The sequence below is a fragment of the Gracilinanus agilis genome, chromosome 3 (assembly GCF_016433145.1).
Source record: "Gracilinanus agilis isolate LMUSP501 chromosome 3, AgileGrace, whole genome shotgun sequence".
Lineage (NCBI taxonomy): Eukaryota > Metazoa > Chordata > Mammalia > Didelphimorphia > Didelphidae > Gracilinanus > Gracilinanus agilis.
In genome coordinates, this window is record NC_058132.1 from 667379080 (window position 1) to 667391763 (window position 12684).

At 41.9% G+C, this 12684-nt stretch overlaps 1 protein-coding gene across 4 annotated transcripts in view; it reads right to left on the minus strand.

Moving 5' to 3' along the window:
* The window catches only part of GOLIM4 (golgi integral membrane protein 4), a 119579-nt gene that overhangs the window by 11412 nt on the left and 95483 nt on the right, over positions 1-12684 (minus strand). For 2 of the 4 annotated variants that reach the window (XM_044670934.1, XM_044670932.1), the window contains 5 exons: positions 11302-11463; positions 8289-8618; positions 3709-3950; positions 2715-2794; positions 925-1034 (listed from right to left, as the gene is read on the minus strand). In XM_044670934.1, coding sequence (XP_044526869.1) covers positions 925-1034; positions 2715-2794; positions 3709-3950; positions 8289-8618; positions 11302-11463 — 924 coding nt within the window. Of the gene's footprint in view, positions 1-924; positions 1035-2711; positions 2795-3708; positions 3951-8288; positions 8619-11301; positions 11464-12684 lie in introns of all 4 variants that reach the window. The other 2 variants (XM_044670930.1, XM_044670933.1) reach the window with 1 other exon arrangement.

A 12684-nucleotide genomic window follows, 5' to 3' on the forward strand; every position in this document is an offset into this window, starting at 1 on the left:
GAGTCCCTAGCACACAGAGATGAAGGAATAGATTTATGATTTGCAAGAGTCTCCTTTCATTGAAAGACAACATGGAATAAAGGAAAGAAAGGTAGATGATGGCGAGTCAGGAAACCTGGGTTTGAATCCCAGATCTACCAACTCTGTGACCTAGGACAAGTCATTTTACTCCTATGGATCTCAGATTTCTCCTCTCTGCTATAAGACAGTTGGACAGAAAGTCTCTAAGATCCCTTCCAGCTTTAGATCTATGACTCATTGTTAGTAATCCAAGAGGACAGTCACATCTTTGAATCTCATCGGCTAGGCAGATAGATTGTACAGTGGATAGAGTACCAGGCCTGGAGTCAGGAAGAACTGAATTCAAACACATTGACACTGACTAGCTGAGGGACCCTGTGAAAGTCACTTAACTTCTGTTTGCCTCAGTTTCCTCAACTGTAAAAATTGAGATAATAATAGCACTTACCTGACCAGGTTGTTTTGAGGATCAAATGAGACAATATTTGTAAAATGCAGTAGTTGGCACATAGAAATGTTTATTCCTTTCTTCTTCTTTTCTCCCTTATCATTATTTGAATCAGCTCCACTCCCCTTCCTTCGCCTTTCCTTTCCTCGCTCTTCTACACTCATGATCAAACTGAATTTCTCCCACTCTGCTGTTTTAGTCCAACACTTGAAGCTGGTCCTACTCCTAAATCCCTGGCCACGTCATGTCATTTATTAACTAAAGCTCATGCTATTGCCTTTCTCAGTCACTTCTGGACCTGGCTTACAGTCTTCTATCCACATCATTTCTTCACCAGCTGTTATCTTTAGAGATGTCAGCATTATGATCTCATCCAGGGCATGGGCCACTTGGCTTGGCACTTGTCTTCCCAGGATCTGCATCTATGTGTGATGGATGAAGAGGTACAAAAGAGCACTCACGTCAGGTTCAGGGTTATCTGCTTGCTGTCCTTGTCCTAGGGGCACATTCTCTTTACGTGGATCATCTTCAGTTTCATCTTGGTGTTGGTTGTCTCTTTCATAGGCTGAAAAATTAAACAAATCACAACATTTCCAAAACTCTGTCAACCAAATTTCCCCATGTGAGCCCTCAAGAATAGTAGCCAATAGCCTCCCTCTAATAGCACTGCCCGTCTTGTCTAGCTCCTCTCCAGAATATTTTCAAGGCTTATTAGTGTGGGAAATGGAGAAGGGGAAACAGAGGGAGGGGAAATGAGAGAGAGAAAGACAGAAACGGATTCAGAGACAGAGACACGGGTAGGACAAAGAGAGAGAGGAGGGAGGAAAGAGAGAACGAGGAAGAAAGAAAAAGGAATAGAGGGATAGAGAGGGAAGAAGAAAGGGGGAATTCACCTATCTGTCGTCTTTGAATAAAGGTGCATTAGAGAGGCAATTTTAAGCCCAAATTCCTTTCCCCAGAAGGCTAATAAAAATGCAAACAAACAAAATTTAAATTTAAAAGTGAAAATAAATGAAATTGCCAAAATTAACAGTTTATTCTAAGTCCCATCAAAAGAGATGCCAAAGGGGCAGCTGGGTAGCTCAGTAGATTGAGAGCCAGGCCTAGAGATGGGAGGTCCTAGGTTCAAATCTGGCCTCAGACACTTCCCAGTTGTGTGACCCTGGGCAAGTCACTTGACCCCCTTTGCCCACCCTTACCACTCTTCCACCTAGGAGCCAATACACAGAAGTTAAGGGTTTTAAAAAAGAGAGAGAGAGAGATACCAAAGAAAACAGAAAAGCTAAAGAAATATCCCACAAAATTCAAAGATTGAAGCTCTTTCAGAAATCAGGGGCCAGTTCATACACCTGGACCTATGACATGTTTTATGACGTGAGGATAAAGCTGTCGGCAACTCACGGTATAAAGAGGCTAAAGTCGATGTCAGGATTAGTGAATATAAAGAAAATATATAAGAAGAAGAAGAAGGCATCTGGGGATTCGTTAGTTGAGGAACAGAGAATTATGGGATAACAACACTCATCTTCAAAGTATATAAAAAGATGGACTGATGAGTGGATGGTACTCAACTCTTCTCTATTGCCAAGATGCAAGGACAAAGGGGCATTCGTTGCCAGAGAAGGGCCATAAGGAAATAATTTCTTGATCTAAAATAACAAACTTGAAAAATACTGAACTATATTAATGAAGTAGCTTATGCCAATTTCCTTCCAAGGTCCAGGAGATGAGTCCACACGGCTCTTTTAGTGCCATCCAGGGACAAAGAGGCAGAAGGGCTGAGAGCCCCGCTCTAAAGCCACCCTGAAGCCATGTGCTTTGGGCTCCGTGCTGCAACGCCATCTAGCTAATAATAGCTACAAATGAATTTCACCAATGACAGTCCTATTTTTTCAGATAACCAACCAGAGAAAGTCCTCCTAGGAATTCTTATGGAGATTCTCCAGAAGTACAAATTGTTTTTATTAAAACTGGCCACAAATAATGGTTTAATATAGAGAATGACCTAACCGTTGAAAGGAAAAGAGGAGCTAAATCTTCTTGAGTGACTTTGGCTGCTAACATCTATCGGAGGAACAAAGATACATACATACAGATATGGATACACGCATACATCTTAATATCTACACAACACACATCGCGTGTGACAAAGCCTGGCATCTCTCTAGGGCATGGCTCACACCCATCCAGGCTTTGGGCAGAAGGATGAGACAAGAGAGATGGGCCATCTACGAGTCCTCACCACCCCCTTCTTCCTCTTGGACGCCCTGTTCCTCCGCTCCTTGGACGATATCATTATCCAGAGCATCATAACGCGTTTGCTGCCTGGGAGGGAGACAAGAATACATTTTTCAGGAACTTCAATAGAAAACTCAGACGAATTTGACACGGGCCATTTTTCAAAGCAGACAAGCCTTAAACGAGGTTTGTCAACATGTATAGGAGGCAAATAAATGGAACTAGACAAAACACACGTGTGTGGTTGGGGGGGTATGATAAACACAGTCACCCCCAAGCCAGGGTATATTTAAAAGAAGCTTTGTTTCATAACAAAGAAATGGAATGAATCAGAAGGAAAGGCTGGGGCACCTAGGTGGTTCAGTGGATAGAAAGCCAGACCTAGAAACAGGAGGTTCTGGGTTTAAATCTAGCCACAGACACATCCTAGCGAGCCTGGACAAATCACTTAACTCCAATTGCCTAGACCTTACTGTTGTTCTGCCTTGGAATGGCTACTTAGCATTGATTCTAAGCCAGAATATAAGAGGTTTTTGTTTGTTTGCTTGTTTGTTTTTAACCCTCACCTTCCATCTTATAATCAATACTGTGTATTAGTGACAAGGCAGAAGAGTGGTAAGAGCCAGGCAATGAGGGTGAAGTGACTTGCCCAGGGTCACACAGCTGGGAAGTATCTGAGGCCAGATTGGAACCGAAGTCTCTAGGTTGGCTCTCAATCCACTGAGTCACAAAAGGATCACTCTCGTGCAAATATCAATAATATGGAAATAGGTCTAGATCAATGACACATGCAAAACCCGGTGGAATTGCGAATTGGCTGTGGGAGGGGGAGGGAAAGAACATGAATCCTGTAACCATGGAACAATTTTTCTTAACTAATCAATAAAATAAAAATAAATCAATCCACTGAGTCACCTAGCTGCCCCCCAGTCTGGAGATTTTACAGGAAGGAGGAGAACAACGACTTTCTCCCGTATCCCTCCGGGCACAAAAACACCCACCGGAAGCGCTTTTGGCGGTGCTCCTCCTCTTCCGGCTCAGCCTGGCGGTGCGCAGCCTGCTCTCTCTCTTGAAGCCTCTGTTGCCGCAGCAAGTGCTCCTGCAGCCTCTGCTTCCGCAGGGACTCCTGGCGCTCCCGGAGCTGGCGGGCTTCTTCGGCCCTCCTGGCGGCCAGCTGCTGCTGCTCTAACTGTTCCTCATACGCCGACTTGGCGCGGGTCACAGCCCTCTCTGAAGACCGAGCCTGGAAAGACACGAAGGTGTGGTGGGGCGCTTGGCGCTTGGCGCTATCTAGTGCGGGGCTAACCCGGGGAGGAGACCGAGCCCGGGACTTCCGTCCCTCACCAACTCCTCCTTCCCAGACAGGGAGTCAAGATGGCGTCAGATCCCCTACAGGGCGAACCCGGCAAAGTGGCATCTGAGCCCTGGAGAGATTCCGACAACTCCTTTATTATGGTGGCCACATTGTGTGACCCTTCCACAAAACGCTGATTCCCCGTGGCCCCGGCAATACTGTTTCAGCTTCTGGCAAAAGTTTTTGTTGTAACACATTTGGTAAGACAGTAACTACATTTGAGTCAATCCTCAGAGCAATTCTGATGTGGGCAAGGAAGGGCAAGGCTGGTAGGATCAGTATCGATCTCATAAGTCAAGAAATAGAGGCATTTTATTTTAAATACTGAATATTAATCATTACATATATTATCTTATTAATTGCCTATTATATGATACCTAAATAATAATAACAACTTATAACTTAAATAATTTATATATTATACATATTATATGTACATATGTAATATATGCATATATAATATATGTGTGTATTACACATATAATATATATCATGCATACTATATATCATGTCACAATATGATTTACATTATATTATTCATATATTATATTATTCATATATTATACATAATACATGTTATATATTATCACATAATACATTATATTCTATAATAAATATATAAATATATAATGAAATTACATATTTACATATATTATATAATGTATTATGACATATTATATGATATGATAATATAATATATAATACCAAATATTATATATATGTAATTTATAATAATAATAAAATAACTATTTAACTTTCTAAAAAATAAAGATAACTTTCTGTCTTAGAATTGATACTAAATATAGATTTCAAGGAAGAAGAGTGGTAAAGGCTAAGCAAGTGACTTGCCCAGGGTCACACAGTTACAAAGTGTCTTAGGGAAGATGACCTCTTATCTCTAGGACTGGCTTTCTATTCACTAAACCCCCTAGATGCCCCAATATTAGTATTTTGTATTTTACATTAAGATTACAAAAGGGAACAGGTATGTCTCTTTTGAATGAAGGACCTCTTTAGGGTTGGCTTTCTATTCACTAAGCCACCTAGGTACCCCAATATTAGTATTTTATATATTATATTAAGATTACAAAAGGGAACAGATATGTCTGTAGAATTATTCTTGAGCAAATTTATTAGTATTACAATTAGCCACTTTGTAAGTAAGGAAATAGTGAGATTTTACATATTAAACTAAGGTCAAAATGGGAAACAGTTCCATCTCCAAAATTATTCTCGGGCAAATTTATTTTCATCTATCAAATGAATCTTATTTTCAGAATTTGGCTCAAGTTTTTCCATATGATGATTTTTAATGGGAGTTCCATCTACTTGAAAAGGAAATGCAGAGTTCAGAATCTCAGCAAAAAGAAAAAAAAAATTCAATATTAACTTCCTCAATGCGAATCAAGGAGCTTGTGAGCTGAAGCCTCAAGATTGGGTACTGCGGGATCCTAATTATCCCCATTACTGTCCATAAAAATTAGACTACAGCAAGCTAAAACAGGGCAGCTGGTAGTTATGGCTTAGGAGGAGGGAAGAGAAGAAGGTACTTTTCTTTTTTCCATAATAGGGATAACGTGAAGATTCCTTCTCCTAGTTAAAGAAAACACAAAAGATTGTCAAAATACACCACTTTAAAACTGTGTCTTTCTCTTCTCCCTCAGTAGAGACAAGAGGAGGAAGACCTGAGATGGCAAAAAAGATGAAAAATCATAAGAAATTATTACTCCTGAGGCAGTCTCTGAAGGAAGACAACCTCAGCAAAGATTCTTCCAAGCCAGGGGTGGTAGGCACAAATAGTGGGGTCTATGGAGATAATACTAGGAACTTAAAAATCTATAATGAAGCAAATATCACATCTGTAAATGCAAATAGGTCACATCATATAGGTTTCATTATTTTTCAAGGTCACATAGAATCTATTATCATGAATATAACACAAATCTACTAAAAGGTTTGACCGAGGCCATTTGTAGTAGCTTTTGGCCAGTATTTAATTTCTCGGTTAATGGATCCTCATAGTTTAATCCCAGTTACACGAGGGTGTCTATGAAATATTTTGTTTATTTAAAAAGGGTTCTCTTTCCTAAACTATTCGTGCCAAAACCAGTAGCTAAAGGAAGAAGCTACAGGTGACTTTCCACCTCCATCTTGATGACCGTTCTTGGAAGATAAACAAGTCAAGGCTTAGACATACCCATTCTACAGATGATAAAAAGGTGACATAGGATGGGACCCAGGTTACACAGGACTTGGAATCCCCATTTCCTGAGCTAGGTCTGACTTAGTTATCAACTGTGGTCTGAGTGCTAACTTGATGTATCTATACTGCAAACAAGTCTTAAGATGATTCTGACACCACTGTGTGTGAGAACGGAGGACTGATGACCATTAATGGTGAAAGAGAAAGGCTAGCTAGGGTTCACTTAAAAGTTCTTCACCGGGGGCAGCTGGGTAGCTCAGTGGATTGAGAGTCAGGCCTAGAGATGGGAGGTCCTGGGTTCAAATCCGGCCTCAGACACTTCCCAGTTGTGTGATCCTGGGCAAGTCACTAGACCCCCATTGCCCACCCTTACCACTCTTCCACCTATGAGCCAATACACAGAAGTTAAGGGTTAAAAAAAAAAAAAAAAGTTCTTCACCATTAAAAACTGATCAGCTAGCATTTAGGTTTAGTTGTTTTCATAATTCTATTTTTTATTAAAGAAACCATGTCAACTGAGGTTGGGGATGTCAGTAATCTGCCAGCCACGCATCTTTGGCAAACATCCATACCCATGATTCAAGCTGCATGCCCAGAGCCCCCCACCTGGTGGTGATAAAGCTAATAAACAGCAGGACCATCTCACAGAAGGCTGAAACCAGAATAAAAACAGAAATTGATGGCAAATGCTGTCAGGAAGAAAGAAAAATTCTATCCCATTTGAAATTGCGATTTTTTTGGGGGGGGGGGAGAAGGGGACCAAGAGATATCACAAGATTGCATGGCTATGTGAGGACTACCTTCCCAGCAAGATGTAGAGCACACATAGTTTGTAAATGCTGGCACGAACGAGAGAATTAGACTGCTAATAAGGAGTTCTAGGTGCTATGTAATTGCTTGAGTATATCACTAAGGCACAGAGAAATTTAATTTCCTCATCCATAAAATGAAAGTAGCCCTTGCCATGCTCCCTCAAAGGGATAAAAAGGCAGATTTATGTGTTTAATGCCAACTGGACTAATTCTTGCCTTTGGGCTGGCTATCCTCCATGCCTGGGATGCTCTCTTCCCTTGCCTCCACCTTTAATAATCTTGAAAGCTCATCTGCCACATCCCATTCCCAAAGCCTGTGGGGATCCCTCCAGCTGCCAATGCCTTCTCCCTCAGGGTCCTCTGATCTGCCCATCTACGTCCGTGATGGTGACCCCCGCCAGGAAAAGGGCAGAGGCTGTCCCTGTTTTGTCTTTGTATCTCTAGAGGAGCCGTGAGCCCTGTGCCTGGCATGGAGTCGGGGCTAATACATGCCTGGCAGCCAGAAGCCTCTCTTTGCCTTTTTCTACCCTGGAGACTTTGGGCCTCCAATTCCAAATCTTTAAAATAAGAGTATTAGGCTAGATCACATTTAAGTCCCTTCTTCCCTCTAAGCTCTCGGATGGTAAGAAATGGATTTTTTGAGAGGAATGAAAAACAGATCCCACCCCACCGGCACACACACAAATCGCTCCCCGTGGCCTGAATAGTGTTCATTCTGTAACTGTTACTAACACCTCAGGGCAGCTAGGTGGCACAGTGGACCTGAGTTCAAATCCTTGCCCTCAGATATTGATGAGTTGTGTGGCTCTGGGCAATTCACTGAACCTCTCTGCCTCAGTTTCCTCATCTGTAAATTGGGAGTTGCTCTAAATGACCTCTAAACTCTCCTCCAGTTCTAAACATAGGATTCTATGAACCACTTTAAGAAGATAATAGGACATATCACACTAGGACAGAAGAGTATTTCCTGACAAAGTGGATTATTTCTCAATCTTTAAAAATAAACCCAAGCTTCCACATACAGCCAATGCCTTCAGGTAGCTTCCTCTGCGTCTCCATTTTGTGGGGGTAGATGGTACAGAGACAGAAAGGGAGCTTCGCAGAGAAGGAAAGGACTTGCTCAGGGTCACACAGCCAGGATGGACTTGACCTCGGGGTTCCCTGTCCGCTCCCACCATCCCCAAAGCAGATAGCCCAGAACCGGGCTCCTACCTCTGGCTGAGCATGCTCTGGCAGGAGGTTGGTTTCTTCCTCTTTCTGCTCCTTCCATTCATGCTCTTGTTCTTCTACCAGACGCTCAGCCTGCCCCACCTGCTCCATCTCCTCCTCCTCCAGCTCCCGCTTGTTTTCTTCCTCAACCTGGTGCTCAGGCTCCTCCTCCCGCCGTCTGGACTCTTCTTCCTCCTCCTCCTCATGCTGGATTGGCATATTCTGAGGATGGAACTCCATCTCTTTTGGGGTGGGATGCAAGGTCCTGGCCTCTTCCGTCCTCTCCCCAACAGCCTGCCCCCGGTCTTGCCATTTTTCATTACTGCGGGGAACCTAGACCGAAAAAGGATGGGAGAAAATCCTGATTTCAAAGGGAGATATTATGTCAAACGCCAGCATCTTCATGGTCGCCCAATCAAATGCAGACACATGCTTGGAGAGAGCCAAGACATCGAACTCCTGGTCCTGATGCAAGCCTTGAGCTACCCCGCACTTGCCTAGCTCTTACCATTTTTCTGCCTTGGCATACATATTCGGTATCAATTCTAAGACAGAAGGTGAAGGCTTAAAAAAGAAAAGACAACCACATGAGCCTGATGATGGGCATAAAGTCCAAACGGCTCATCTGACGTGAGATAGCAGGCATTTCTCTACTCATTTTCCCCTTGAGATAAAAACAAAACGGCAAACTTTGAAAAATGAAATGCCTTCCTTTGTCTTTTTCTTCGATTCATTTTTTAAAAGGTTCTCATATAATCAATGGAAAATAATAAAAATTAAATGGAAAGTAAACAGATTCTCATCCAATACTTTGGCCTAAGGAAAATAAACAGTATTAGCAATGATTGCAAATATGAAATCTGATCATCCCAGCTGCTTCAAAATTGTGGCCAATACAATAACATAATAAAACAACAAAATATGGATTCGGTGTCATTGATTTCAAAGTCCAGTGTCTTTTTGTCTGAAGCACTTGTTAGCCATTGCCAATTAGCTAGGGAGGGTTCCAGAATAAGGCACATTTTCTATCTGTAAAGGTACAGGAAATGTGGAATTTGAAGTGGAAATGTGGTCCCCATGCTTCCGTCCCTTCAGGAGTGGCTTCATTTGAAGCAGACAGAGGTGAAATGGAGATCCTTCATCAAAAGGAGGGGAAATGGAAAAGAAAAAATGAACCAAAAAACTTCTCTCCCTCCCCAGCACACCCTCCCTTCCTGACAAGTTATCGAACTGGGCACCTCTTTCCCATGGTGGGGGGTAGCTTGATCATGTGCTTCATTCTTTGGCTATTAAAGGGAGTTTAACTTCTCCAATTTAAAGCTAGTTTTCTCTTTAACCTACCGAGTTTTAAATAAATAAGATTTAATCACATTTGGGGAAACTAGACCAGAGCGTGAGAGAGGCATTTTGAGAACGTTTTCTAAAAAGAAGGGAGAAAGACAAACTTTTAGATGTAGGTTTTCGCTCCCTCTCCATACCTAGGCTAGTCCTGACATCAGAACACCCTGGATTTATGGCATCTTTTTCTTCTTTGAGCTCCAAGTGCTTTCACAAATATCTCATTTATCTTCACAAAATCCCCGTGAAGTGGGTCTGAACAGATAATACTATCTCCACTTTACAGATGTGGAAGTTGAAGAACTGAGTAGCTAAATGACTGAATCAAGGTTAAATGGCAAATCAGGGTAGAGGGGGGTGTCTCGAGCCCAGCCTCCTGACCCTTGCTCCGTCTCTATTCACTGAAGTAGGCTGCCTTAAATTAGAAGACGGTGAGGGAATGACAGAAAGACAGAGATGCCCAGAGAGAAATAATTGGGGTGAAGTGAACCATTGCTGGAAGACAGTTCTTTGTTTACTGCTAGTGCAGAGAAAGATGCATGCATCCCGAAGGGAATCGATTACACGGAGCATAAACTAAACTCTTTCAATACGGATAGTAACCTGGAGCAGATCTTGAGCTTTGGGGGTCTGCTGACCACTCTGGCAGTGCAAACGGCCTCATAGGCACCCCACCTCATTTACTCTGATTAAATGGAAGCTCCTTGAAGGCACATTTTTGTCTTTTTGTCCCCTGAATCCAGCACAGTGGCTGCCCATTAATATCATGGGATTGTAGATTGGGCTGAAAGAGAACTTAAGAGACCTAATCTCATTTTACAGGAAGGCAGGGAGAAGGTCACAAACCTAATAAGTGCCCAAGGCAGGACCAAAACTGGGCACACACTCTATCTACTTCATCAATGTAGGATGTTAAGCTTAAGTTTATTAGGATCAGTATCTAATCGATGTTCTTGATTAATTGATGTATACTCATTCAAACAAGATTATTCAGATCAACAGGGCAGATACCAGTGATGGCTACCATAAATAAAAGCATCCCACAAAAACAAAAGTACAGACACCGAGGATCAGCTCAAAGTCCACCTGGATTGTTCTTGGGAACCATTTAATTACATTTTGGTTAATTTTGAATCATGATAAGGTTTCTCAGCCATACAAATTGATAGGAAGAGGTAAAACCAATAGATAAAGACCGAAGATTCTGAGATAATTCTTTTATCTTGTCTTTATAACCCTAGACTTTGAATTTCTAGGGAACACAATAAATGTTTATTTGATTAGAGATGATTGGCAAACTTGGCAGGACTGATCAACTCACTTCCACGATAACTCGACTGGTCAAAGATGGGGGGAAAATCCAAACATTAAACATTCATTGTTGCAGAGAACAATTTATACAAAAAATAAAACCAGTGGAAAAGACAACTTAAGAATGATTGGTGCTCTATTCAGCCAGGACAACAGATGTAACCTACCTCCACACAGAGGACTGTGAGACTCAAGGTGCAGAATGAACCAGGCATTTTTGGACAGAATCAATGTGGAAATTTGTTTTGCTTGATTATGATTATTTGTTACAGGGGGTTGATCTTCCTTCTTTTTCAACGAGAGGGAAAAAGGATATGAGAGAAAGAAAATAAATGCTTGTTAATGGAAACAGTTTCATTGTTATTACCTCTTTTGGCTCCTCAGTTATCTTCTTCTCTTTGGTGGTGAAATCAGCTGGGCGAGAAGGTGCTACCTGGACGACATTTGGTTCTTCCACTCTATCTGGTTTTCGGAAGCTTGGAATCTTATTCAGTGTATCTTTTAGTTGTTTATATTCTGCTACTTGGGTCTGGATGCAAATTGTGGAATTTAAGAGGGGAAAAATATGTCACTCAAAGGCAGCATACTATGAATCTAGGTTCCCGGCATCACATACATAGCGTAGCTAGACTCCAGTTTTGTAAAATATGCAGATGGTTTCCATGCATTAGACAGTCTTATTTTGACATGCTTCACCATTACAGAGTACATGCAAATTAGAAATTAGAGCTCTAAGGAAAACATGGAAAAATTATTGAGGACAGATGTTAATTTCCCAAGCTGCATACAAAAGAAGTCAGAATTCTTATTATTTTCTCTACTTTCTAATAAACGCCACTTTTACAAATGAGCCAGCTGTATAATTCTTACTCTACTACATAAAAATCTACTGAAAATATGCTTAGACAAATGCCGATCCGTTTCCATTATCCGTTATAGTCTTTTCCTCAGTTGAAAGCAATCAAATATTTTAAAATGTGAATACATTTGGCAACATCAAGTCGTCTTATGCTGACAAGGAGGTGGAGAAGTCACAAGCCAAGGTTGGGAACACAGGTGAAAAGAGATGATGAACTTTGTTCCAAGGACCTCAAATGCCAATTTCTTGACTGCCTTCTGCTTTCCCCCACTGGGCCACTAATTCTTTTATATTGTTACTAAATGACTCAAATGTACCTGTGCCCTCAGTCCCCTTCTTTCCTATCTTTCCAGGAGCATGCCCCTTAGATCATGTCTCTCTCTTATCTCTCTCTTATCTCTTTCTGTGTCTTTCTGTCGCTCTGTCTCTCTGTCTCTCTCTGTCTCTCTCTCTGTCTCTCTCTCTGTCTCTCTCTCTCTCTCTCTCTCTCTCTCTCTCTCTCTCTCTCTCTCTCTCTCGTCTCTTTCTGTGTCTCTCTCTGTGTGTGTCTCTCTCTCAAACCCTTACCATCCATCTTAGAATCAATACTACGTATCAGTTCCAAGGCAGAAGAACGGGCAATTGGGATTAAGTAGCTTGCCCAGGTCGCACAGGTAGGAAGTGTCTAAGGTCAGTTTTGAACCCACGACCTCTCATCTCTAGGGCTGACTCTGGCTCTCAATCCATTGAGCCACCTAGCTATCCATCATCTCCTCTCTTTACAGACTTCCACCTCCCTGACCACTGGTTCCTTCTTTGCTTTCTACAAACCTGATGAGAACTTCCCCTTTTCTAGACCCTGACATTCCTTCAAATGATCCTCCCTTCTCTTCCCTTTTATAGCCAAATTCC